The sequence below is a fragment of the Xiphias gladius genome, chromosome 13, assembly GCF_016859285.1.
Source record: "Xiphias gladius isolate SHS-SW01 ecotype Sanya breed wild chromosome 13, ASM1685928v1, whole genome shotgun sequence".
Lineage (NCBI taxonomy): Eukaryota > Metazoa > Chordata > Actinopteri > Istiophoriformes > Xiphiidae > Xiphias > Xiphias gladius.
The window spans coordinates 3397598-3425469 of record NC_053412.1 but is presented as its reverse complement, the minus strand read 5'-3'; the positions used below and the strand labels follow the sequence as shown (position 1 = coordinate 3425469).

The 27872-nt window shown below is 45.8% G+C and overlaps 1 protein-coding gene across 1 annotated transcript; it reads left to right on the top strand.

Moving 5' to 3' along the window:
- The first annotated feature begins 986 nt into the window (after positions 1-986).
- On the top strand, positions 987-23197 carry LOC120798279 (fibronectin type III domain-containing protein 5-like). The gene is made up of 7 exons (XM_040142461.1): positions 987-1077; positions 12921-13036; positions 18055-18156; positions 20883-20985; positions 21135-21224; positions 21493-21659; positions 23062-23197. Exons 1-7 carry the CDS (start codon positions 987-989, stop codon positions 23101-23103), a joined length of 711 nt encoding a protein of 236 aa, XP_039998395.1. The 3' UTR covers positions 23104-23197.
- The last annotated feature ends 4675 nt before the right edge of the window (positions 23198-27872 follow it).

Sequence of the window (27872 nt, the reverse complement as noted above, 5' to 3'; positions counted from 1 at the left end):
GCGCCGAGTCGGGGAGTGGCGGCCGATTTACCTGAGGGAAGGTGAATCTTTGTAACCTGACACCATGATCAACAGTTGCCTCGTGAGCGTGTTGATCGCTGACGACGTGCGGGTAATTCGGTGATGAAACGCGCGCCACGATCCTCATCCTCATCCCCCTGTGTGGTGACAGGATTTGTAACGTCAGTGCTGAGAGAAGCACCGTGCAGACGCCCCCCCCTCTCTCTCTCTCTCTCTCTGTGTGTGTGTGTGTTTGGGGGGGTGTGATTGGCCGGAGGAGTTACCACCGAAGCTCCTGCAGACAGAGACGTTTTCTGCTCCTCCGGGTTTCCCATGATCTGTCAGCCCTCTGGATCTCTCACAGCACCTTTGCGCTCCTGCGTCTCAAGCCTCCTCTTCAACCGACCCGCCGACGTATTTTAAAAAACAAACAAACGCCGATTTGGGTTATTTGAGCTCTGTTTTTGTTTCCCCCTCTTCCCTCCTCGCTGAAATGACAGTCGACCTGCCTGAGCGCTGTCCGCGGCGCCGAGACGCCGTCTCCGGCTGACGTTTGACGCAGGATCGAGCCCGCTAGACACGAGCAGAGCCGAGGACCGGCGGCGGCGGCGGCGGCGGAGGGGGTCGAACTACCTGTTAGCGTCCCCGGGCCGCGGGATTGCAACCCACGGCGGAGGGGGCTGGGAAATGTCGTTTCATTTTCACGCGGCGGGGGCCGTCTGAACTCGCGGCCGCACACCTGCCTGCCGACCTACTTTTGGGCAAGTTGGAAAATAAAACGCCCGCGCGGAGCGGGGTGCCGAGACTGTGCCCGCGTTGCGAGGAGACAGAAGATGAAGGGTGACGAGGAGACAGCGGGGACCCCGTGGGGAAACTTCCAGTAGGAAGCAGGAGAGTTAAGGAGGGGGGAGGTGGGGGGGGGGGGGCAGAAGGTGCTGAGGGAGCCAGAGGTGCGCGCGTGAGCGTGCGCGCAGACAGAGAAGGTTATGACCGCGGCCGTTCACCTGGACCTCGGGCTGCTGCTGCTGCTGCTGCTGCTTCTGGCCTGCTGGCAAACACCGGGGATGGTCGGAGCAAGTGAGTCCCTGCTTAAGATTTTCCAGTTCCGAGTTTCCACGACACGAAAGCTCGCACAACCTTTGCATCAAAGTTAGGTTCAAAAAACGGCGTTGCCGGAATGACACAGAGGTGCAAACAACTTGCGTAAGTCAGATATGTGTACCGGAACGTGTGTGTGTGTGAACAAATGTCTCTCGCACCGTTTCCCTTCATTCAAGCTCATCCGAAGGTGCTCCATCCGCATCGAACACGAAAAACACGCCTCCCTGAAAGCAAATTCCGTAAAACAAACCGAAATGCAGAGGCAAACGCGTGCACACGTGCAAAACCACACAAATGCGAAATTTGTCTCGTCAAATTTGCAGAGCAGACAATTACCAACCAACAAATGAGCTGAGGTGCATCAATCTGTGTCAAAGCTGTTTGTCTCTACAGTGATATCGACCAACAAAAGAACAAATATAAGGAGACAGATGAAAAGTGGAAGGTAATTTCGATGCGATATTAAACATCAAGAACGATAAACGGGTTGTAATGCAATGAAAAACAGGAAAAGAGGCAGCAGTCAGGACTAGAGTCAGTTCTAGCAGGACTGAAGAGCAGTCACCTCAAGGTGCCTGCTCTTTTTCTTCAAGCAGGTTGGATGGTTTTTTTTTCTTCTGACTGCATTTTGGACAGAAAAGAGGAAAATTATCCTCATTTTTCCGCCTTTTCAGTGCAACTCTCTCTTTCTACCTGTGCCTTTTCTTTTTTTTTATTTCTCTCCTCTGCATCGATTCAGCTAAAACCCCCCCTCTCCTGTCACTACAAAAAAACTCCCGCCGTGCGGCCGCGGAGTTCGCTCGGACCCGCCGAACTTCAATTCCAGGGCGAAGGCAAAAGTTTTCTAGAGGTACCGAAGGTGCCGGGCTGAACTTTGAGGAGACGGGAGTAGAAGGATTAAAAGCCATTAAAAACACTCTAATGAGTTGGAAGCAGCTGACCCACCACACCATACTGATTTAAGAGGGTACTTTTAAACAAAAAAGAAGATCCCCACCCACAACAAAGGGCAGGTCTCTCTCTCAGTTGGCGCCTTTTTTTTGTCGTCAGCCGGAGCGTTAAGTACATGACAGCAGCACAGCTTGACGTTAACGCATTACCTCGTCCGTTAGCTTTTAGGTGAGTTGCACTATTTACGCCTTTATATTTCAGCCAGACAGGCAGCTGTTGTAAAACTGCCAGGACCGTAACCGAATGTCCGGCCGGGCGGTTGGACTTTCAAAGCATTCTCCTGCTCACCCTCCGGCCTGTTTAAGTAGCTGTTGCGAGAATGCGTTGGCGCGTAAATCTCCCGCGAACCGCTGGTCAGATCCCTGCTCTCTCTTTCTTTTCTTAACATGAGGGTTTATGTTATGGGTTCGTTTGCCAAAGGCCGCTTATCAACGTGCTTCTCCTTGGCTGGATACCAAGAGGCGGCTAATCTGCGTTTACGAGGCCCCCGTATTGATCCGGCCAGCGAAGTGTGCCTTTATGTTTCCCCTCGTGGCCGTCACCTTCCCCGGCTCGTGACATAAACACCACCTCCTTGCAGGAGCTCGTCAACCACCCTGCGTCGTCGCTGCTCTTTGCCACCAACCTCTGGTTTAGATAAGGATTTTCGGTCGTGAAAAACCAGCTGGGGAAAAGGAAAAGCTTGCTCTCCTTCAATATTACCACTAGTTGAAGCACAGATCGCTGGAAGATGACGCCGAAGTATCTGCAGGACAGCCTGACGCAAACAGAAGTTCAGGATGCGATCACATCTGGCTTTCAAAGGTGGACTCTTGAATGCCATACAACGGGCAGAGCTGTTGAACGTGGGCGCGCCACCTGATTATAACCTAACGTTCCGATTGAAGCTTCTAAAAAAGCCCCCCGTGCTATTCTACGTATAAAACTATTTACTTTACAATCTAGTAACTTCAAAATTGCCTTTTCCCAACAAGAACTTGGGATCATTTCAGGCTTCACCAGGCAGAACAAGCTCTCTTGTTTTTATTTTAGAGTTGTGCTTGATCGTGCGCTGCGTAGAATCTTTATCTTGAGAGTCATAGATCTAAATGTATTTTTTTGATACTGACAGTTCATCCTCGAAAACAACCTCACCGCGGGGGCCCATTTAGCGGCGATTACGGAGCCTTTGATTGTGCCACAGGATCGTCCTCGGCAGGCGGCGTTTGCCCGGTCGTCAGTGACGCGTAGGCAGATGAGACACATCTACAAGGGTCAGGAGGGAAAGCTGGGTTTCAACTTTGAAGCAACAGTGGAGAGATGACGGGAAACCAGGGCCCCGGACTGGATTTGTAGTTTTGTGGTTCACGTTGGGCAACGTAACACATGCAAACATTTAAACATTTGACTACACATGACTACAGCTACTTTCTGTGCTGCACATCTGGCTTTTTGTGCCGTGGATGACGACTGGACCATGAACCGAGACAAAGTGTTTTCCTGTGGTGCGTCTCGCTGCTCCCGGGAAGAAAAACTTGGGCATGAGACGAAAACCCTGTTGGTCTTCAGCCTAAAAATTCTACCAGGACTTTCGGGGAGGAGGAAAAAAAAAGAGAGCAGAGAGCTGAACGTTTGGCAGCATGTGGGGATCATAAAAATGCACCAACTGCGACGACGGCAGGTCTTCACTGAAAAGCAGCAGGGCAGAGCGCTTCTTTATTCACGCTCTGCTCAGCCTCACATCACTGCTCCCTCACTCTTGATTGTGGTATTTATTCTCTTCGCTCGCTCTGATTTTTCCCCCCGGCGACCTGGCGATTTCCCCCTCTTACCTGGCTTGCTTCAGTTTCTGCAGCATCACTGCCATCTTGCTGCTCAGGAATCCGGCAGAGCTCCGTTCCCATGCGCTCTGGCGGGACATGACTCAACCTGTCCGGGGGCCCGAGAGCACATTAAAATTCTCATCTAACTGCTGACATTTGGGTCCAGCTCAAAAAAATGTCGTTGCATAATGTGGTCATTAATCAGGAATTGTGATCAGCAACTCACAGAAAGTTACACAAGAATTCATGGTCCTATCATGTCACGTCTCAACTTCGTATAGTCATACTCATGTAAGAATTACTGACCCGGGCCTGGCGGGCAGAGGCCTGGTGGCCTGAGGGGGCAGCATGTCAATGTATCTTGTTGGAAAGTTGGTCGAGCGGCCGCAAAGAGAGACTGTCAGTGGCTACAAAAGAGAAACGACCGCAGGGGGTGGCGTGAGTGCAGAGACGCTAAATGACCACAAAGAGAGACAAAACGGCAGAGAGGCCCGAAACGGCTGCACAGAGGCGGAAAAACGACCACCGAGATGAGTAACATGACCACATGTGAAGCGTCATTTCCTGTGTCTTTCAGTCCGTGGGCTCTTGCTCCCATGCAGGAGGGGGTTTACGTGTTTGTGTCCAGGGGCTCGCTGTCTCATAATCCGTCCACGATCAAACTCTGTCTTGATAAACACGCCCGGGTTATTGCTGTATCTAGAGCTTGCGTGCACACACACACACACACACACACACACACCCACACACACACCGGCACCCATCCATTGCGGAGAGAGTGGTAGGGAGCCATTAGCCAGATTAGGCTGTCTGAGTCCATCAGCAAACTGTTACTTTGCTGTGATTTACGGTCGGCGGTCCGGCCCGAGTCGTACGTCACGGACTACTCTACTCCAGGGGGAACGACGTGAACACCGCTCGTCACCGGGCTTGTTGTTGTTTTTGTGATGATGGAGGCGCCGTCGGTGTAGCGTTGCTAGGGGCTGCGGAGAATCGCAGTCTCGGAGTTTGGTGGGAGCCTTTTTTTTTTTTTTCCCCCGTCTCCTCGTACAATAAAAAGAACAGGGCGTTGTGGGGAAAGATCAAAGAATTGCCTTGGTGCGTGCCTGTGTGTGTGTGTGTGTGTGTGTATATGCATGCGTGTCTCTGTTGACAGAAATAAATCGAAAGCGAACGCACCCTGGCAACAAGACAGAATAAGATCAAGCGTAGCAACTGAAAAATGTCACTTCATTGGAGAAAAATAGATAAAATAGAGAAATATTCTTAAATAACAGAAAAGATCATTTATTTAATTTGCTAATGGTACAGTCTCATTGTAGGATATTTAGTAAGCACAACTAATAACCTCAAACAGCTTCCACTTCTGATTCTGATTATTATTAAGAACAAGTTGTCTGTTAGTCAGTTTAGATGAGACTGGAGCCCGGAGAACATATTCGTCTTAGACTCTGCTTAGCGTGTTTTATTAGCATGTTTGATTCTGGGTTTTTTTTTAAGGAGTATCTCGAATTTTTTGAATTGTTATTATATCAAAGCACCTATCAACTACAGTGTATAAGGGGGCATTTTCAAGAAACAGACGGACCGGCACTAAAACCTTGTTTGTTTGCTTTTAAAAGGGAACTTTGAAGATCAGAACACGGTACCTCGCTCTCTTGTTTGTTGGGAGTGTACAGAGACTCAGCAGTTGAAAATTGGCGGTTTCTGTCAACTATGCTCTTTTTGGACGGTTTGTCCAGTAGTTCGGTTTATGACTAAACACCTGAAAAAAAAAGATTGACATTCACATCAGCCTCCGCTGTACTTTTCTGTTTAGTGCCAATAAATGATCGTCGTCATGCCAAGACATTTACTGAGCCGGGACATGTTGCAGCTGAAAAACAAACCCGTCAGCGCTTCGTGGCGGCAACGCTCGTTTCTAAACTACGCAAGTATCGGACGTATCTTTGGCATTTCTGCGCTGCTGTTTCAGTCCTGACACACGGCCCTGAGCGGTTGATTGGTCCAGCTCCGCGGGGCACACAGCTGCTGTTTTTATGGAAAAATTGCAGACGTCCTAACTGTTAGCTGGTAGCTAGCAGACCTCTCCTCGTGCTTGGCAATGGAAAAATATTGGTTCGCTGCCGAAAGGACAACACACACATTTTTTGGAAATATGAAATCATTTTTTTTGGAAACTACGTCCATCCACTCATACTAAGAGTCACTGATTATTAGTGTGAAATAAATGATTGGGCAGTTGAGCATATAGCGTAACCCAGCTCTTTTATGGTTATGGGCTGGGGGAAGATGGATGGGTGAAGTTTAGGTATCTTATGTTTTTGTGTCAGTGTCTTGTGTGTCTGTTCCCCTTGTATATAGAAAGTTTATATACAGCAAATTGCAAACTGTTAAAAAAGAGAAAAGGGGGGGGCTAAATGCATCATAAAACGTTAAATTATGAATGGGCATAAATAAATAAATTGCACAATCTGGTCTAAAACGTGAAGGACAAACAAGGACATGTGGGAACAGTGTGTCAGTTTGCCTGTACATCCACCTGAACTGCTAGATTTCATCATTTAATCAATATCCACATGCTACTCCTCCTCCTACTCCCTGTTTTCCCTCCACCCTCTCTCCTTCTCTCGCTTTTTTTTTTTTCTACCACTACCTCCATCATTGATCTTTTTTCCTCCCTCTCCATCCATCCATCTCACTTTGACCTTCGTCCATCTTTTCTCTCAAAACCAAAGGATTGAAAATCCAGCCGTCATCTCTTGATATCTGCCCGAGATAATTGCTCTCCGTTCTCGTTCTCCTCACCCCCCCGGCTCATTCTTCCCTCGCTGTCATATTCCTGTCGTCTTTCATCCTCCCCTCTCTCCACTGTTTTTCCCCCCTCATCTCCATCTGTCTTCCTCCCGTCTTCCATGACTCCGTCTAAGCCTCCCCTCTCATCTCCTCCGCTGGTGTGTATAATGTAATTGCAGAAGTCTATGCGCCGTGTGTGCACTCCATCGCGGCCCTGGCAGATGAAAGTGGTTGGGATTTGGCAGCCGTAACGCGGTGGGAGTTCGGGGGGAATCTTGGTCGTGATGGGCAGAGACAGGGGAACATGGTTTTGAATGTGTGTTTCTCTGTGGAGTGAGTTTGTGTGCAGGTGGAGGATGGGATTTAGGTCCGTGTTTTTATTACATGTACACTTGTTTGTTTTCTGAGTGTCTACATGTCCTCTGACCTCTTCCCTCTGTAAAAGGAAAGTTCTCCTTGAAACGCTCCAAAAAATAGAAAGTCCCACTTGCGCTGTCATGTCCGCGTACACCCTGTGGCCAAAACTACGTGGACGCATGAATGTGGATAGTAGTTTCGAAAACGGCGTGTTTCCAACTTTATGGAAACAGTTCAGGGAAGGTCCTTTCCTGTTTCAACATGTCAGTGCCCCAGTGCACGAAGCCAGGTCCATAAAGAAATGGTTTTCCCAGTTTGGTGTGGAAGACCTTGACTGCTCTGCACAGAGCCCTGACCTCAACCCCGTCCAACTGGATCGCCGTCGACGTTCCAGTTCATCCCAAAGGTGTTTTGGAGACAGAAATCAAAGCTCTTTTTTTATTTTTGGTTTGTGTTAGCTAGCAGCTGCTCAGACCGAAAAACAACCCTGCGTTACAACAAACGACCGTTGCAACACGAAATACTCCAACTGGTCTTTGTGGATTGTAACGGATCCATGAGTCTGAAGGCTTCTCAGGCGCCAAAACACAAGCAGTCTACCAGGAATGCGCCACTTCCAACGTAGAGCCTTGCCGGACGACACTGCATTTTGTTCCGCCCAGTGTTGCCGCCTTGAGGCGGGGACACACGATGAAGGCCGTTGAGCCGATATTCAATATGATTTGGGTGAGACGACCGATCGGACCGAGCTCCAGTCTGGGTTAGTGGGTGTAAACAGTCGTGTTGTGTGTGGTAATGTAAAGATTCTGATCTTGAGTTTTCAGATCCGGTCGCTGCCGGTCGTTCCCGCAAAGATATTTTTAAACATGCTTGTTATCGGCGAAAGACGATATGATTTGATTTTAAAGTTTGGTTCGTTCTATAAAGTTCACTCGCCCTCAGTTCCCCTCCGGAGCGCAAAGTGCACTGCATGTAAAAAGTCTGATCTGCCAGTTGCCGTCCGCGTTTGCCTCGCTACGAGAAGATGCAAAAATTGGGTGTTATCATGGGGTTGTCTACTCCCAGGACCTCCAGCGGTTACTGACCAGTCATTCGGTCTGTTGTCGTCCGGGTTTGTGCTCCTAACCTGACTGTCAAAGACCTGAAAATCTGCGCAAGTTGGTGGAAGCAGTCTTGTCTGACCGTTTCCAGTGAGTCGAGGCAAGTAGCAGCAGATCCAGTTGACCGGTCAGCAGCCAGACCGAAGTGTGAAACCACAGGGACAGTTCAAATTGAACATTTCTCAGAATACACGCAGCGTTTAAAAGAGTGAGTTCATTATGTTCGGGTGTCTACATACTTTTGACCACACGGCGCCAAGAGCGACAGCTTCTTCCTACATCTGCTGTTCAGCGCAGAGCTTCAGTAATTACACGGGGAGGAATTTATAAGATTTTTACACCCACAGGATCAGGAAATAGACCAGTACGCAGCGTTGCAGCTGCAGGACAGGTTGCGTTGACACACACAAATGCTGCTTTTTCTCAACTGAAAAACTCCCACGCACTTGCTCTTGTTACACGCTGCCTCATTCACTCCGCCTACACCTGCTGGAAGCAACAGGCTTATGATCCTTCCCTGTCAGCTGTCAAAGGGCATTCTGGGAAGTGTAGGACGTCGCGAGCTGAAGCGGAGGAGCCAGGCTGAAAGATACTTGATGGGCTATACGAGTGTTGAAGGAAGTGTGTGGATTTTTCCTTTAATGACTCCGAAGCCGTGTTGTCAGGGAGTGGGGGGGCTGGCTTGCATAATGAGCCGTGGTCGGCTTGTTAGCCCGAGACGGAGCTTGACATACACTGTCATCCTCCACGGAGCCTGAGTGGAAGCTTTGGCTTTAGAACCGTGCTGAGCTGGTCTCACTGCTGCCGCCTCCGCCGGTCTGGGACTGAGCGGTTTTCCCTGTTCTCAGGTGATGCTGTCGTCTCTTTGTTTCGACTGTCACTGCTCAAAACACGGTGGCACTCAGACGTGCTTCGTGGAAAAGGAGAGAACCACTGCGACGCTGTGCCAGATAAATTAAAACTGATAATTAAACGGAAGCAGGTCAAAACCTGGTATGTGGCCGGGCCGCCCTTTTATCTCTTCTCCTGCGCCCACATGTACAGTAACTGAATGCGGCCGGATTCCCAACAAAGCTGCTCTCATGTACCCGTTTTTTTCTGTGTCTGTTGTCAGACGACGGGACAGGTTTGAGGCAGTGACTGAAACGCGGCCCATTCAGGCGACGTGTCAACCAGCAGTCGCCTCCGAGACACTTCCAAGCTGCTGCTCTGCAACTGCCGAAGTCCTGATTTCGTAACCGCAGCGTTAAGAAATCGTGTTTATTTCTTTCTGCAGCGGTAGCGCCCCCTACAGTGTTCTCAAGGGACTCCACCTGACAGTGTGCCAGCTGTGTCGTTCGTTTGGTGCAAATTTCTATCGGCAGAGCGACCGTAAAAACGGTGTATGAATTTGCGTCACGGACCTCGCCAGATGAATCTTTTTATTAACCGAATCTGATCCGTTCAGTCCAGTAAAGATCCGGAGAGTCCAGAAGAGCCGTGTGATTGAATTACTTCATCCCATTCATGTGTGCGAGGGGGCAACAGGAAGTCCTCTTTTGAAAAATGGAAATATATGCACGGCAGCTGCAGTATCATCTTTGTTTCTATTTCAGTTTGACTTTTAATGCACCGTAATGCAAAAACCTGGGCATTTTAAGGTCCTCTTTTTGAGGCTTAATGCCCTAATTGGCTGCTGTTCAAACGTATACGCACACACGCACGCACACACACACACACACACACACACTCTCTCTTCCAGTGGGCACATATTAATTGCTTTCTGCTGCCAGAGAAATTGATGAGAAATGTGGAGTGCTATTCTTGTCCTGCACTAAAAAAAAAACAAAAAAAAAGAGGAAGTGGATGAACCGAACTCATCAATAGTTCCTGACTCGCAGTAAAAATCCAGTTATTGATTCCATTCGATGTTATATCACCACCACGAGGTTGAGGGGACGCCTGCTCACTTTTGCTCTTTCGTTCTTCCCTTCCCAGGTTTTATGTCCTCATGTCTCTTTTGGTCTTTCTTGCTGTCTGTATATGTATTTCTTCTGTATTTTTTTTTGTCTTTTTTTTGTCTTCATTTTCATTCTTTCTTTTTCGTCTCACTTTTTTTTCTGTTTCTGTCTTTTTGTCTCACTCTCTGGCTTTGGCATTTTGTCTTTTGTCTGTCTCTCTTTTTGTCTTCCTTTCTTGCTGTCTTTTTGTCTTATTTTCTCGTCTTTTTTCTGTCTTTTTTTTCTTCTGTTTTGTATCCCTCTATTTGTGGTCTTTTTTATCTTTATTTTTCTCTGTCTCTGTATCATTTTTGTCTTTCTTTGTCTTTTTGTTTCTCTCTCGTATTGTCTGTCTTTATGCTGTTCTGTCTCTTTATCTTTTTTCTGTCTTCATTTTCTTCATCTTTCTTTCTTTCTTTTCCACTTTGTCTTCTTGTTATACTGTCTCTCTCTTTCTTTTCTTACTTTGTTTCGGTCTTTTTTCAACCTTTTGGCCTGTCTTTCTCTCTGACGGTCGTTTAGTTTTCTTTCTTTTTTCTTTTACGCTCTATCTGAGCTTCTTCGCGTCTTTCTCTCTTCCAGATGTTTACCTCGTGGGGAAAGGGGTATGTCTTCCCCACCCCCTTCTTTCTGTTTCTAAATCCCTTTATATCTTTTTTTTTTTGCTTCCCTCCTTCCCTTTTACTTCTGTCCTTCCCTCCTAATACTTGCTGTTTACCTCATAAAAATATTCCTAGAGAAAGAGTTTCTCTTTTATTTACCTTCTTTTTTTCCTCACTGTCAGTGGAGGTCAGAGCTTTTATTGATGATTTAGTGATATAAAAAAATCTCACTCTCTCCGTGAACACTTAAGATGTTATATCACTCAATCTTAACCTGCCCCCAGAGAATCATTAGCATGAGCCTCCAAGTGTGCAGGTCCAGTATGTGTGTGTTTCTCGCCCGTGATCATACACTTACATTTTAGCCATTTAGCTGACACTTCAATCCACAGTGAATCACAATGCGAGAGGAGAAGAGGACGTCTTGCTCAAGGAGACTTGGAAGCTCACAGTGACCAAAAAAACAAAAAACAAAACACGTGTGCGTGATGGAGTATCTGTGTGGATGCTTGGTTCAGGACGTCCAGCTTAGAGTGGAGGACACTGTAAAGGACTGGAGGAGATTTATGAGCCAGGAAATACCGGCTTTGGTCCGAGATCAGTTTCAACTGTCCTCTTTCAGTTATCCACAGACAATAAACACGAGTGCCTCAAGTGTTTTAGACTTTCTCTCTCTTTATGGAAAGTTTTTTCGTCACTCACGTACAAACAAAAACAGGCAGCTGGACCTACAACCATTAAAGGGGTAGTTGGACATTTTGGGAAATAGGTTTAAATTCTTCCTTTGCTTTTCTCTCTCTCTAATCATTTGTTGCTGTGATTTAAAATTGGAAAAAAAAAGCAGCCTGACAAAAGCCGCGTACCAGCAACTCTAAAGCTCAGTACGTAAAACCTTACACCTCGTTTGTTTAATCAGTACAAAAACGGAAATGTAAAGAGGATTATTTGGGGACTATTTGCTGGAGAATCTCTTGATTGGTCGCGATTTTCCCCTCGTGAACTGTTTCATTTGTCGTCCTAAGGAGGTCGAAGAAAGACAAAATACTAAAATGTCGTGTCGCAGACTGAGGTCTTGTCTTCTCTCCTATGCCGTCAGTCGTTCAGTGACCCCTCAGCTTTATCTTGTGACCCACTGGAGGGGTCCCGACCTTCATGTTGGGAACCGGTGGGTTACCTGATGAGCAGCACTTTGCGCAGTTCCATCAAATTGCTCAAAGTATCTTGGTAGCTGACTGTAGAGCGATGGATTAAATCATACATGGATTTAATGCACATATTTCTGCACACACTGCTCCGGGTCATTAGTACCTATACATGTTTGTGAAATACATGATCTCCGTATTTGCGGGTTTGGAGCTGCTTCTGAATTTCGGGTCCGTGTTCATGAACGCAGCGTTTTTTCGTTTCTTCATTTTTACAGTGCACATACGTCAACATCAATTTAAAAGTGTAGTTTTAAGCCAAATAACCTATTTCCAGCCCCTGTGCCGAGGTTTGAAACGTTAAAGGAGCCGTTCTCAAATTGAGCTCCCTTCGTGAAGTCATCGTTTAGTGTAAAGGCTGTCTATCATTGAGGGAAGTTTCTGCAAATCTGAAAAGCCTTGAAACACAATTGTCTCTATTTATGTGAAGTTTTGCATGAGCTTGACCTGCGTGACCAAGGCCATGTGATATATCCAGTAACACATGTTCAACAAAACTTATATTAAAATGCACACAGCGAAAAGTGACGTGTGTAGAGGAATATAATAAGCCAAAGAAGATGCGACAATAACAAAGAGGAGAGAGACTGTTAAAATGAAAACGGTCTTTAGGGGAGGCCGGGGGGCTGGTGTGCATTTTTCATAGAAGTATATTCATCTTTAATGTATCAACTTGCCTGAGAGTAGATAAAGGTTGAAATCCTTTCTGATTTTCCTCAGGAGAAGTAACAGATTGTTGATGCAGTGACGTCAAGATTCGACTTTGAAGTTATAAGTTTGTTTGTTTTTTCTCTTCTTTTGAGAAGAAACCATGACCAATGAAATCGTATTTCAAGTTCTTAAATGTCACTTATTTTGAAATTCTGTGTAGCAGGACGAGAGTGCTCTGCAAACTACACACCTAGATTCCAGTGAAAATATTTTTCACCGACTGTCCCTAACAACTAATGTGTGTGTGTGTGTGTGTGTGTGTGTGTGTGTGTGTGTGTGTGTGTGTGTGTGTGTGTGCGCGTGTGTGTGTTTTTAACAGCTGTGCCAGCAGCCCCAGTCAATGTATCGGTGACCCAGCTGAGGGCGCACTCGGCAATGGTGACCTGGAACGTCCCACAGGGAGATACTGTCATTGGATACGCCATCTCACAGCAGGTACAGTACAGTAGCCCTGTACCATCACTGTACGTGTGTGTGTGTGTGTGTGAATATTTACTATGCATGGCAATCGAGCTCAACGATGGATTTTTTCCCTAATTGGTTTAATCCTCAAAAAGCTTGAAAAACAATTTCTCAGCCTCCCCATTAAACTCAGTAAATCTGTCTCATGTCAAATTTACCCTTTTCTCCCTCCGCGCTCTCATTTGGTTGAAGACCCATTAATTTTGCAGGGATACAAATTGAAAGGCTGTAAATTATGAATCAAATGCCCAGAAAAATTGGTTCGCTGCCATGTTCTGGGCCAGAAAGCAGCTTTTTCAGCATTGAATTATGTATTTTTTTTTATGACCCATCTTTACCTCTTGAGGAGTGGATTCCTCGTTTTTCTTTTCCTTTTTTTTTTTTGTTTTTGTTTTTGTTTTTTGTTTTTTTTTCCCCCTTCCCGCTTTTCTCTGCAGGCGTTTTTAAGACACTGCATCATTCATGAGGCCCAGTAGACAGTCGGCGTTTTGCTGCGAGACAGTCTGAGTCACGCCGGGTCGAACGCGTCTCCTTTAAAAAAAACAAAACAAAAAACAAAACGAGTGTGGAAATTGCTCGTAAGCATTTAACGTGAAGCGCTCGTGAACGTCTGGCAAAGCCGACAGCAATAAAAAACACAAATCTCCTGATTACGAAAAGTTTCCGGCCAAGAGAAGCCGTGCACCTTTGTAAGTATCCCATTAGCAAGAAAAAGCAGGCAAACGTTGGTAATGGAAATGGTCGAGTAGAAAGATGATTAATAGAAAGCGGGAATCGTTTTATAGACCAGTGGTTCCCGGCATTTTTCTTTCTCCCCATGTATCCCCACCACCGCGTCAGATACACTCGATACACCCCACCCATCATGTTCCAAATGTGTTCATTTTAATTGATTTTAAACTGGACGTGACGGAACACTATTAATTCTGCAGCGCTTTCATGTAATTGAACTGGGATTTGCTTAGGCCCGTCGGCTCGCTTGCTAGCTGCTTTTCGTGGTCCGCTCCCACTTGCGACGCGGGTTTTACTGCTCGCTCGACATCTCGATTTCGTTCTAATCAGAGTTCTTATTATTTCGAATTAGTCGAGCTACTCTTCAGTCTCTCCGAGCATCCCCGAGCCAATGCAGACCTGCAGAAGTAGCGGAAGTGCCCCCGGTTGCATCACTGTAATAGACGTTTCAAATTAATTGTGCTCATATATCTCGCCACATTTTGTCCGTCTCTCATTTCCTGAAACCTAGGGTGCAAACTCAGCTTGGCTCGTTCCAGTCGGTTTTTCTTTTACCACCCACAGTTTGGCAAAAGGAGAATCAGACATTAGCCGAGCCCTGAGTGGGAGTTGTGTCCATTAGTGGAAATTATTTGGCCGGGACTCATCTCACAGGGGGAGCATGCACGGCGGTGGCGATGCCAAGCAACTCTCGTTTTATTTTTCTTTTAGAGTCGCCTCACGTCTGACACGGAATCCATCAGGGCTCGTGGCATTTTCCAGGCAGGAAGAGGACGGGGATGTGAAAAAAAAAAAAAAAATCTCCTGCCATAACCTCAGAAAGCACTTATGTAAAAACCTTACTCAAAAATTAATAGGGGAGGTGCAGAAGGGGGTATCCAAGCAGGGGGTTTTATCGGCTGAGCTCTCTTTTTTTCTTTTCTCCTGTTAGTCATCAAAAGTCGCTCCGGATGAGCGTGAAAATGTACAAAATGGCAAAATGGCAAAGAAACGCTAATCCTATCAAATTTTGCTGCTTTCTGTCAATCAGGCATATCTTCAGGTTTTTTTTGGTTTTTTTTTTTGGTTTTATTCTCTTGGAAGCCATTCCTGCTTTTAAAATCAAGCGGGAAAGGTTCCGTGTCGATCCCGAGCTGCATGTGGTTTGAACCCACACACGGAGGCTGCTTCGGGAAATCGCCTCACACACGCACAGTATCTTTCCCGTAACGAGCCCAGCCTCGTGTCTGTGAAGGGAGAATCGGGACGAGTGAAATCTGTTCAGACAAGGAGTTGCTTCGCTCATCTGAAGTTGCTCCGAATCCCAGAGGGGCCGGCTGCCGACAGTCACACATCATGCAACAGCACACACACACACACACACACACACACACACACACACACACACACACACACACACAGAGGAAGTAACCCAATTTGAGGTTGTATACCCGAAACCCCCAATAAGCCTTATTCTGATTCAGAAATCCCAAACTCTGATCGATGCGAATACGCGGGTGGACGTTAATGAGTAAATCCATGCAGCCTCCGCAGGCAGCGTCTGTTTTAAACCGCAGGCGTCTTTGGAGGTTTCTTAACCCTGCTGCTAAAAGAAAGTCGTGAGCCAATGACAAGAACAGAGGAGAGTGTTTGTGTCTGCTGCGCTTCACTGCCGAAATCCATTAGGCTGCCGACTTCCCTCTCGACCTAAAAATAGTTTTTAGAACCAAACTTTGTCTTCACCTGTGCACCCCAGGGTCGGTCACCTCAGAAGAAACCGCTTTACTGAGGTTAACGTGCTCAGCGTGACGAAGCACCGCTCCCGTTCTTGCTGACGCCCCTTAAACGGTGTCTGAGGCCTCGGTGTGTCCCAGCTGAACCTGAACCAAGCAGACTACAGTAAATCTCTGCAGCTGAAGAGAAAACTCAGGGGGGATTTTTCTTTATTTTCTTCATTGTCCCACCGTACTGATCCTTTTTTCTTTTGCAGCCGCGGAAAACATAGCACGCCTCGTAGCCTCTCATTTGATAAGTCAGTTCCTTCCATGTTTGGTCTTAGATTCTTCTGCTTTTGTACAGAACGCCGCAGTAAGATAATTTGTCTCAATACAATTCACCTTTTAAGGATTTGAAATTGCATCGCATTTAAATGCCCCTCCCTTTTAAAAGTCCTATTTTTGCCTCCTCCGCTTTTTAACGGTTTGATATATTCACTTCGAAACAGTTTGGTCTTCTCTCTCGGTGCTGGGAAAACCAAAAAGGGGGGATGTTGAAGAAGCAGGTCGGTACGCAGAAGTGCAAAGTATGAAGCATTTATTGACAAGAAAACTAATAAAATGGAGGCAAAAGTGAAATTATTACCAAGCGCTTGCAGCAATTGAGCTTAAAGTGAGGCAACGATTGTTTTACATCTTTCTTGCTTTCTTTTTTCGCCCAGGCTTTTGCCTCTCAGGGTTATGGATTTAGTGGACTAATACTACAGTAATTTCCATAGTATTCACTTTTTTCCTGTAATAGTTACTCTACAGCAGCATTGCGATGTCAAGAGCACAGATGTCAACAGCAAACTTGCATGTTTTCAAACGCCTTGTTGCCTGGACGAGGCGTTTTATCGGCTTTTTTCGAGGCTCAAGTGTTGTAATGCCAGTTGCTTCGGCAGCATTTTCTTTAAATTTGATGGATTTGGAGTTTTTGTTCCGAAACCTGACGATCTTGCAAAATCACCGGTGACTCACTGGTACCGCTATACGGCCCTTTTAACCCCCGAAAAGATCTTGTATATTCTGCTCAATAAAACCTTCCTCGCTGACCCGCTGCTCTCGCACGGATGCCAGAGCAGCAGAAGACACTGCCCTGACTCTGCTGAGTCTCCGATTCAGACATCTGCGGGGCCTCGAGCGTCCTGCCAGCCTTCTGTTTATTGACTTTTCCTCTGCCTTTTAGTGCTTTATAGCCACATCTACTCGCTGGGAAACTGGAGTTTCACCGTAGGCTGGATAGTACACTTTAATCCAGTGGGTGGGGGTGATGGGGGGGGTCAGGGGGGCTGGGGGTTGTGGGAATTAATGGAGTTCTTACCAAGCAGTTGTTAACCCTTTCGCATCCTAGAGAAACTAGAGGTGTACTTGTATTTTTGTATTTCAAATTGAACTCTTAATTCGTTATGTAACCATGGATAAACTAGACTAATTGAACTTTGATGTTTGACGAGAAATGGCCCTTGACTCTTACACTAATATACTGTTATATAGCTGCTGTTGTTATATTGTTACATTATTATTACTCATGAATTAATGTAAAAGTTTAACTGTTGTAATTGGTTGATTGGAGCTGATTTTTAACTGTTTCGTACGGGACGGAAACCACTTATCTTCCTTTATGTTTATTGCCCCGATTATTTTCTCGATGAATCGATTCGAGTATCGATTTCGCTGTAGTTTAATAGCGAGTTTTATCCATTGCCCTGAAACTCTACCGTTTCAGTTCACTCTCGCTGCTCTCATAGCGTTGTTTTCAGACGCGGGAGCCTATCTGTACCTGCCACACAGCAGACAGACGACGTAAGCAACTAGCTAACTGTAGCATTAGCGGCCAAAGAGCCTGATATTTCCCTCAGGAATTGGTAGAGACCAAAAACGGAGCTAAAAGAGAGGGAATATAGGACTTAAGTTCATTAGGTGAAAGAAAAAAACACGAGTTCAAATGCTAATGCTAATGTTGCTCCGTATCTGCAGGCAACTCTTGACTAACAAATTTGCCTTATTAACTTAAAAGTTGATCATATGTCAGTGTTGTTTGTCACAGGCTTGTTTCTGCCGCCCACCAAGTGGCCAAAATTGTTCCAGGTTTAAAGTTTGTTATCCGAGTTGATTTTTATTTACGGAATTGTTTCATGAATCTATCTTGGTGCCAAGTATGACAAGAATTACAGGCTCATGGTTTTGTCGGAATCAGTTTATGCATAAACTGGACAGGTGATATTTGCGTGTGTAATCTGTGTTAAAGGCCGTTTTTTTGCACTGGCCGAGCATCTCTGCCTGTACAGGGGTTTATCCTGTTTCTTCCAAAAAATGATTGCTGGTGTTACCTTCCCTGCAGGCATAATTTCCCCCAGTGGCACAGTAAGTGTTTGAGCTGAATTTTCGATGAGGTGGGGCTGCACGTTTGAGCGGGGAGTGTTTTTGCATCCATCTTGAAATACTGAAATAACTCAAGGGTGTGAAAGCGTCCACCGGATGGCACGTGTCCTTCATGTATTTGCGCACGTGTCTTGTCTCCAGAGGCAGGACGGCCTGATGCAGCGCTCCATCCGAGAGGTGAACACGTCCAGCCGCTGGTGTGTGCTGTGGGACCTGGACGAGGACACGCACTACAGCGTCCAGGTAGGATTCAAAAAGCCGCCTCAGCGCCTCCGGTTTGTGGTTGTCTGCGGTCGTGTCATGTCCACCTGGAAAGCGTCGGTGGCAGTGAGGCAGAATTTCCAAATGGTTTGACAAAGGGGGGGTAATTCAGGTTTTTGCATTATTAATTCAGTTGCACCTGTGCAGTCAGGTGGAAGTCATGTTTCTGCTGAGCAGGTGAGGAGCACTTTGAAACATTTAAATCGGAGGAAGGGCCTCCCCGTTGTGATGAAAACCTTAGAAAGTGGACCCCAGCGCATCTACAGGACGCCGCTTTACGTTGGAGTGCGTATACATTATATCTGTAGCGAGGTACAACAAGGTATTTACCTTTTTTTTTTTTCTTTCAATTTACTTTCTTCTGAGACTGAGATCATTTGGAGCAAACACACAGACTCTGGTGTTGTTTTTCCGATCCGTACCACAGGTATGCAGTTGTCTCCCTGGTCAGCTTGAAGCTGGGCTGACGAGACTCGCTGCTTGTGCGCCTCAAAGATCGGGAGTCAAACGCTTGGGCCAAGTTTGCAAAGTGCTGACGCTAGAAGGATCCGGCTGGTAACATTACATCAGACCCCCCCCTCGGATTATATTTGAAGAATATCAGCGCTTTCCATCACGCAGAAGCTTTAGAGTACCTTTGTAGACCAAGCACTGGTTATGAAGAGTGAGCAATTAAAGTGATTGCACTGCAGCTGGTTATTGGCAGCGTCTGATGTATTATATGTTTTGTAGTATTTTGTTTTTTGTTTTTTTTTCTTTTCAAATTTCAGGAAAGAAACCCGTTATATATATTAACATAGATGATTAGCTTGCGCTTCCAAGCCCATTCTGTCGAGTCTTTAACGCCGCACCCTCTCCACCGAAACTGTGTAACATAATACTAGACAGCTAAGAGAGCGGGAAAAAATCTGACCATCTAGGACAATGCCGGTTGAGCGTGATTTCTAAATGACTTATAAACCATTAATAAAGCCATTAAATATGATCCCTGATTTGTGTCTGTCTTCAGCTTCATAAAAAGTTTGTAAGACATGAATCAAAAGTTCTTCTTTTCCATCTTGTTGTATTTATTTCACAGCTCAACACGTTCTTTTTTCTTACCAACTCTTGTTTTAAAGGTAATCAGCGTCCACTTTGTAGCTTTTTCCCGCGCTTTCAACCCCATTTCGCGGTCTTCCTCAGCAGATGACCATCATGGAGCTCGGTCAGCTGCGGAATTTTCGTCCGTGGGATAACAAGCGGCCGTGTGTCCAGGGGCGGGAAATCGTATCGCAACTCGTCACGTCATTGACAACCGAGCAAACGCCATCCGCCGAAGAAAAGCCCACGATAATGCGGTAGAAAGTTCTGGAAACGGCTAACGCGTGGACGCGTTAGCTCTTTCCGGATGTGTAAAATGAGATCCAGATATCTGCAGGGCAGCTTTAACCAAGGAACTTCATTGATAATAAATTGCTTTTGTAGAAATGAACTTTTTATTAACCTCCTCTCCGTGTATATGAACATACACTGGCGACACTTTCTTTATGGCACATTTATGACTTATTACAGCTCAAAGTTGCTTAAATCGGAAGCAATCTGAAGGAGGAGTGACTAATGTGACTCGTAATCATGACTCTATTAAACTTTTTATAATCCATTATAGCTTTTAATAGACGGATACAGATTGTCCTTCGGTTGGAGGACTTTGTTAAATGTGCTCGTCAGCAAGCGGACGTCCAGCAGTAGCGTCACGTAGCAAAGCTCTGAAGCCTCGACAGCACCAGGGGGGGTGCTGAAATTTGACCCCTGACCTCCCTGTGGCGGGGAGGAACGTTAAAAAAACAAAAAAAGAAGAGAATTTCCCTCTGGAGTTTGGTGAAGAGTTCTATCATTCTCCAGAGTGAGGGGACAGATTCTCTAACTCTCCTATTAGAGAAATGTTGCGGATACTTTTAAATTAATTCAAGGACTTCTTTTGAAAAGAAATGTTGTAATTACCTTTTGTATTTATACGCCCACTTCTGCCGTGGTTAGTTCTTTTCCCACGGCGACTTGCAACTACCTCCACAGAAAACTTTCTGCATTCAACCTCTGGGTTCAATGTGTAGGCGGGAGACGGCGGTGTCTGCGGCACCGTGAGACCTCTTATGGACGTAATTGGGACTCTGTGATGGATCTCTCTCCCTGTGTGATTGTTGAACTTAATAGTCACTGCTTTCAGACTTCACTGTGGCTGCTAGAAATATCTCAGGGCTCTGTTTGGATGAGGCACGCACCATAGACCAGGCTCGTTTACACCTTGCAAGTAGCTTCGTCTTTTACGGGATTTTCACTTTCCTCGGTGGCTGAAAATGTCCCAAAAAAGGGTTCCCCAAATGAGTCTTTAGCTCAAGTCGGTATTCCCTCTGTTATCCTTCAAGCTCTGCCCCCCCTCCCCCCGTGCATTTACAGTACCATCGGTCCTCCAGTGATCACTCAGGATCCCGGCCAAAAAACCAAAGCACCATTTAATCTCTGAATACACCCTCGCGAGCCAGTTTCTTCTCATCGTTACATAATGTCGTCGTCTGTTAATGACGGGCTGGGAATGTGCCCAGTGTTTTGAGTGTAGTCTGGTGGTACGGCTCCATCTTGGCCTTCAGCATTCCCCTTAAAAATATGACGAGTACTTTGTGCTTTCACCGCTTTGTGTTTTTTGTTTTTTTCACTTTTTCGGGTGGATTTAGGTGCAGTCCGTCGGGCCGCACGGTGACAGCCAACCCAGCCGCGCCATCCACTTCAGGACTCTGGAGAGGAGTGACCATTACCCAGCCGGAGTCCTGGACCACCGTAAATAAACACGAACCCACACATACGTACACAGACTAAAAAAGCTGTAGTTACGTATATATTTGTCGGGTCAGTTTCCCCTTCTGCCTAACTCCCCGTAATCGGCGTACACGAGGAGCGTAAACGTGTGAATCCCCCTCTGCCCTCAGATGAACCGGCGATGGAGGGTCTGGGCATGACTCCTCACCTGCAGACCGGAGAGCTGCTCATTATCACCACCGTGCTGCTGCTGTGGGCAGGTCAGTCCGGAGATGTGTGGCTGTGTGGGTGTGTGCAGATGAGGGTGTATTTTGGGGTTCGGTCACGGGTGGATTATGAGCGCAAACGTGGGAAAGAGACGTCTCTTTGGCTGCGTTGTGTCGTCTCTCTCTCTCTCTCTCTGTGGTCGTTCTGTGTCCCTGTGCCAGTTTTCCCGCCCACGTAGCCAACGAAGCCACTCTCCTTGCTTTTTCTTTCACGTGTCCGACTTTGGCTCTCTCCTGCGCGCCACGTGACCGCCCTCCCCAGCCGTCATCGCCCTGTTCTGCCGACAGTACGACATCATCAAAGACAACGACTCCAACGGCACCAAGGAGAAGGCAAAGAGGCCGCTGGTCCGCGCCACTTCCTCCTACTACAACGCCTCGGCCGGCAGCTCGCCCATCTACCACAACGGAGCCGTACGCAGCAGCAGGGTGACTCATTTCTCCTCCAACCTCTGAACTTCCTCTCTAGTGAACTTCCTCCTCGACTCTGCTCCATCTAGCTTTCGTTTTGCTGTAGCGCTTCTTCATAATGCATGATCATTCTTGGCTGCCGGGAATATTTTGTTTCCTCTGAAAGGGGGGGGGGGGGCGCTGTGTAGTTGCATGAGAGATCTCCTAGGCAACCGGAGCTGCTGCCACCACGACTAAATATAAAACAGCCGGGCTGGAAACGGAGGGCTTAGCTGCGAACGCTCGCTGGGTGAAGCGGTCCGAGAAGGCAGACCCGTTTCCGGATGCGAGCGAGGGACGCGACGATAAAACCGGAGTCCGTTTAAACTGTCTTTGAGTAGAGCGCCAAGATGGCGTCACGTCAAAAAAAACACAAAGCCCAATCGGATGCATCAGTGGCGACAACTTGGTAACAATCAGCGAGCAGTCAGAGACGTTTAGACGCATGTATATGGTGTAAAACTAATGAGTGACAAAATTGAGCCTTGGGCTGCTTCGTTAGACACGAATTTGTGAGCTCTTTTCTTTTCATAGTTTAGCACTTGGAGTTATCTTACTTAACTGCACGTGTGTAGTGACAAAGTCTAAATAAAGACAACATCAAACATGAAATAAATTACTTCTACGAAAAATCAGCCGAATTAACTGAGATAATTATTTAGTCCTATGTAGTATTCTACAAAATATCGTCGATGTCCTCGTGCAAAGCTTTCTACATATTTGAAAACTGGGGGAATTTTAGAAGCAAGTTCTGTCAGTTTTCACTAAAGTTTTGTCGCAAAGGATGAATTTGTAATTCAACAGGTTAAAAAAGAAAAAATCTGGACAATGATCCAACTGGGTCTGTAAAACTGTGTGAGTGCTTGAGGCTCTGCGGCGAGTGTGTATGTTTGTTTAAAAAAATGTCTCTGTTGTAGTTTCAGAGGCAAAAAATAAAAAATCTATTAAAAGCTTGTTGTTTTGGCGCGAGTCTCCCCGGGGCAGAGATACGTCGAAAGCCGCAGCGAAACACAAAGTGCCAAACGCGACTCATTTAACGTCCGGTTACCGCGATAACGAGGCGCACCGCCTCATCCTCCGGTGTTTCTGACATCTTTCAGCCCAAAGACACAGCCACCGGGCCCCGTTGGGACGCGTCAGATTTGTGTCGTAAATGTCAAGCTGCCACACCGGGTCATTGATTAGATAATCGATCACTGAGAGGCTTTACGTATGGAGTGCAATAAGGCACGTGGCGGCGCATGTGAATCTGACCCACACGCTTCCTTCCCGAGGTTTATGAGTCATGTTCTTCATATATGTGAGCGCCCCCCCCCCGTATCTTTCTGTTTATGACTCATGTGCACGCACAGCTCCACCTCACCGGCTTCTCCTTCTCCAGCTCCACAGAGCCTCCTCCTCCATCAGCATCATTAGAGTCTAAGCGGTGCGGACGCCGGGGCGAGGGCTCACCCCAACCGTACGGCGGCGCGGGACGGGTGGGCGACGATGCGCGGCCGCGGGAACTCCGGCGGGATCAGCGTGAGAGATGGGGAATCTGTGGACGTGCTGGATGAGAGCCTTTGATTTATTGGAAAAAAATAAAAAATAAAAAAATAATGGGCAAAGTGGAGAAGCACTCGGCGCGAAACGGAGGAGCCGCGCCGTGCACGACGCTGTGGGAGACCACTGCCCTCCGGTGGCAGAGGACCGCAGTTTTAAAACATCGTGGAAAAACAGCTGTACACTGGCCTGCTGTGGTGTCATATCAGCCCCCCCCCCAGCGAAAGAAGACGCACTTTCAACTAATCTCCCGTCATATAAAAATGCTTTCTTCTCTCTGATGTGAAAAAAAAAAAGATAAAACGTGAATATTTGCCAGCATGTCGGCACATGTCTAGTCTGCCTCAAATGAATTGATTTTCCAGCTCATCTGTGTGTGTGTGTGTGTGTGTGTGTGTGTGTGTGTGTGTGTGTGTGCTATGGCCTGTGTGCACATTTGACCACTATTACTATGCGATTTATATATTTTTAAAACAATGAGTAATCATTAAGATGTACAGTACTAACATCCAAATAAGTGTATTATATGTAATTAGAATATGTACATACATTGAAGGAATGTAAATTGAAGTTAAAAGTAATTTAGGTGTAATTTAGACAAATATTTGAATGTATGTGACGATGGTGTTTTCATGTGCAATGTTATCATACGGTTGTTTTGCACTTAGAATCACCCGGAGAAGTAACAACTGCAGTTCAAAACTAGGCATCAGATCTTGTCAATTTAAGAACACTTTATTGGCCGAACTTAATTTCTTGATTTTTTTTTGTCTACATTACATTGAGATGATGATGATGATGATGGTGGTAGATGTGGGATGATATTTATGGTAAGGAAGATGATATTTTATGTATAATATGGACACTTAATGTTCATTTCCATGCCAAAACCTTCAGAAAAGCCTCTGAAAACCCTGCAAAATGTAAAGAAACTCTTATGTTGTTTGGCAGCTTCTTTTTTTTTGTTTTTTTATTTCAGTTTCAATCAGTCTATCACTCCTTCATCGGTCTGCCTATAATTTCTTAAAGTTAACAAAGAGTTCTCCAGTTTCAACCAACGCGGACGGACCATTGCAACATGCACGTTTCAGCAGTACTTGCGTTCAGCAGCTGCATTAGGATGATTAACAGATAACCAGATAATCAATAGCCACTGTGTGCATGTGCGCCGACATCGGTCTTGATCACTTTTGTGTCGTTTTTCTTTTTCCTTGAAAAGCAATATGATAACGTGACTTACATGATATAAATCACATGCCGTGATCTGTTATTTTAGGCTAATGTAACTGCAACTGAATGTTTGTTTGTGCAAAATGAAGTTTTGTTGTTTTTTTTTTAAACATGTTGTGACATTAGATACAGTTTTTGTTGTGGTCAACAGGTGGCGCCTAAACTCTATTAGATGCAGGTTGGTTGTGTGTGTGTGTGTGTGTGTGTGTGTGTGTGTGTGTGGGTATGCATGCATGCATGCAAAGCAGAACAGAGTTCTTAAGACAAAGGTTCAATATAGTTTATGAGGATTATTATAATTAAATCAGCTATAAGTTCCTATAATACTGGACTGAGCAAATGCAGAGGGAAAGCAACAGATTTTTAAACAAATACAAGTCATACGAGCAAAGTGCAGGCAACGGAAGCAGAAAAACATTTAGCAAATCAAAAAAATAAAGATCTGATCAACTATTAGGTTCATGTATTGGCTCAGAATGACAAAAGCAAAGGTTTCCCCTGCAGGTGGACGTGATCAGCATTAAAAAAAAAAAACAGATGTGGAACAATGATATTAGAATCTGTCCTGTCGCTGAAGTGGATGTTTTTCAGAGGAATGCGTATATTTGTGGTTGATTTGAATAAAGGCAAAATGTCCCCGTTCACCACACAGTGAGCAGGAGCTTCAGGCTTTCCTGGGTCAGAGGTCACAGGAGGGACTTCCGGACGGAGCGACATGTGTTTCTGCTGCTATATTTTGTCTTTGCCCCCCCCCCCCGCTTCCCTGTCTTTATTCCCTCTTTCAGGAGGAAAACAAAAGGCAGGAAAGTGGAGGAATCCTCAGCGAGGGGTGAGGTAAAGGGCAGGTCACCCTCGCCGACAGACTTAAATATCACAGCTTGCCCGGGGGCTCGTCATGGTCTCTGATGCTCCGAGGGAGTTTGTGACAAGTCAGGGGTAATATTGAAGGGAAGAGGGGAGGGCGGCTGCCAGCGAGAAGCCACCGGGGAACAGGATCGATCAAGTGCTTTCGACTGAATCACTGATGTTGCGCCATCTTGATTTCCTATGATGGAAACGTTAAGAAAATCGCGGGACACGGCTCCCAGGTACCAGAGAATCTCATTCTGAGTTAATGAGGTTTTAGGCCGACGTATGTCAACGGCACCCTCCAAGGTGACATTAAAAGAAGTCAGTAAGTGGTGATGGGTGAGAAGGAAGGCTGAGACGGGGTGGGAAATTGGGACTTTCCTTTTTTGTCTAAATGTTCTGTACAAAAAAAAAAAAAACCTTTTACTTCACTAATGTGAGTACAGACAATACAGATAAAATAAAACATTGAAGACTGAGACTGAAATGTTTCCTAAACAGCAGAAATGTTTGCTTATCCCATATTTTCACATCTTATTTCTGGATCTTCACACATGGAAATAAACACAATAGCAGCTGTTTAGGGACAAGAGCCAGCAACCCCTCTGTACTCTACCCTACTTAGTACAGTCGGGGTTACCCCCTATAAATCACATTGAATTCTCCCACTTCCTGTTTGACTGTCTGCCCTTTTACCTGGTGGTAGCATAGAATTGGCGCACGTGCAACAACCATTTGGGTATCATTGTTAAATTAATGCGTTACCATGGATTTAAGTGTATTTATAAAGAAAGCGTACATGTGGTTCTTTCCTCGACTTGTTATGTTACACGGTTGCCAGCTGAAACAAGCAGGTTGTCCACATGTTAGCTAGGTTAGCATGCTCTACCCCACATGCTCTGTTGTTCAGCTAAAGCTTAACATACCAGGGCTTGTTGACTGATATCTTCAGCTAATTCTTTTTTTTTGGCCTTATATTATTGATAGGAAATGTAGAAATGTAATGTAAAAACAAATTAAGAGATTGGGTGCTTTTATTTTTTAGGCCCTGGTCTAATTTGTTTTTACTCTATATTTATTTCTAAATATTTTATCAGTAATGAGGAAAAAAATCAGCAGAAAACGCTAGTCAACAATCACTGGTATATTGTTCAGCTAGGACTATGTGGGGAGGAGCATGCTAACTTAGCTAACAATTTAACAACCTGCTTATTTCAGTTTGCAACCTGACAAATCTGACAAGTTGATGAATGAACTGTCCGTGTTCACTAAGCTGAGTTGTACTCTCAAGTCATCGATGAAAAACACGTGCAAAAACTACATGTGATCAAGTGATGGCTCCATCAAAGTCTTTTACAAAGTCCAACAAAGCACATACACTGCCCCCCTCCCCTCTGAAACATACACCTGCAGCAAGTCTACCTGGTTGATGACAAATGTTGAGATTACATACGTAACAGGTATGTTAGTGGTCTTCTATTCTAGTTTGCAAAACTCTTCTAACATTTATTAAAAATACTTTGATGCAATTTCAACTAAAATTTTTGCTGGTCTTGGTTTTCTGTCCCATAACCTCCTACTTTTATCTCTCCAAACACCGGGAGGGGACACGGCCCCCTCCCTCACCCACCACCATGGGACTGCTTTTTGGTGCTCCAGGTACTGATAACGGATAGGATTCGAACCAGACACTGCACCGGTGGCGCCTTACGGTCGCGAACAATCCCACCACGCCACCGAGTCCCCTTCGCATTGGACTTTTGTTTCGGAGCGCTTTTGAGGCTACACTCTGGGTGTTGGACTTCAAAATTCCTGGAGTGGTCCGGGGTCGAACCCATGTCGTCAAAATACCTGTAGAGGTGTCTAACTCGTTGAGCTACTGGACCAGAGACAATGACAGCAACATTTTCAAACCTTTTCAGTTTTTCCTTTGAGTGTCGAACCTGAAAAGTCATAGGATTAGCCTAAGATGGAACCCACAAGCGCTGACTCTCTAGTGTAGCCCTCTAACCCTTTGAGCCACTGGGCCAGACACAAGGAACACATCATTTTCAAAGCTTTTTCAGTCTTTCTTTTGAGTGTCAGACCTGAAAATTCATAAGATCAGCTGAGAATTGAACCCAAAACCACTAAATCTCTGGAGCAGTCCTCTAACCCCTTGAGCTACTAGGTCTTAGACAATTAGTATAGAATTTTTAAAGCTTTTCAGTCTTTCCTCTGAGTGCTGGCCTTTAAAACTCAACAGGTACCTAAGAATTGAATCCACAACCTCCAAGTCCTTATTGAGGTCCTCTACCCATTCAGCCACTTGGCTAGTAACATTGAAAATGTCTTTTTTAAAGCTTTTCAGTCTTTCTTTTAGTTGTTTGACATAAAACTTCATTGGGGATTGAACCCACAACCTTAAAATGCTGAAGGAGGTTTACCAACACCCTGAACCACTATGTTGGCTATTCTTAAACTACCTCTCTGAGCACTTTTGTGACTACACTCTGGGAGCTGGACATCAAAATGTATTGAATCAACTGGGGATCGAACACTTGCTCTCAAAATACCGGAGGAAGCCTCTAC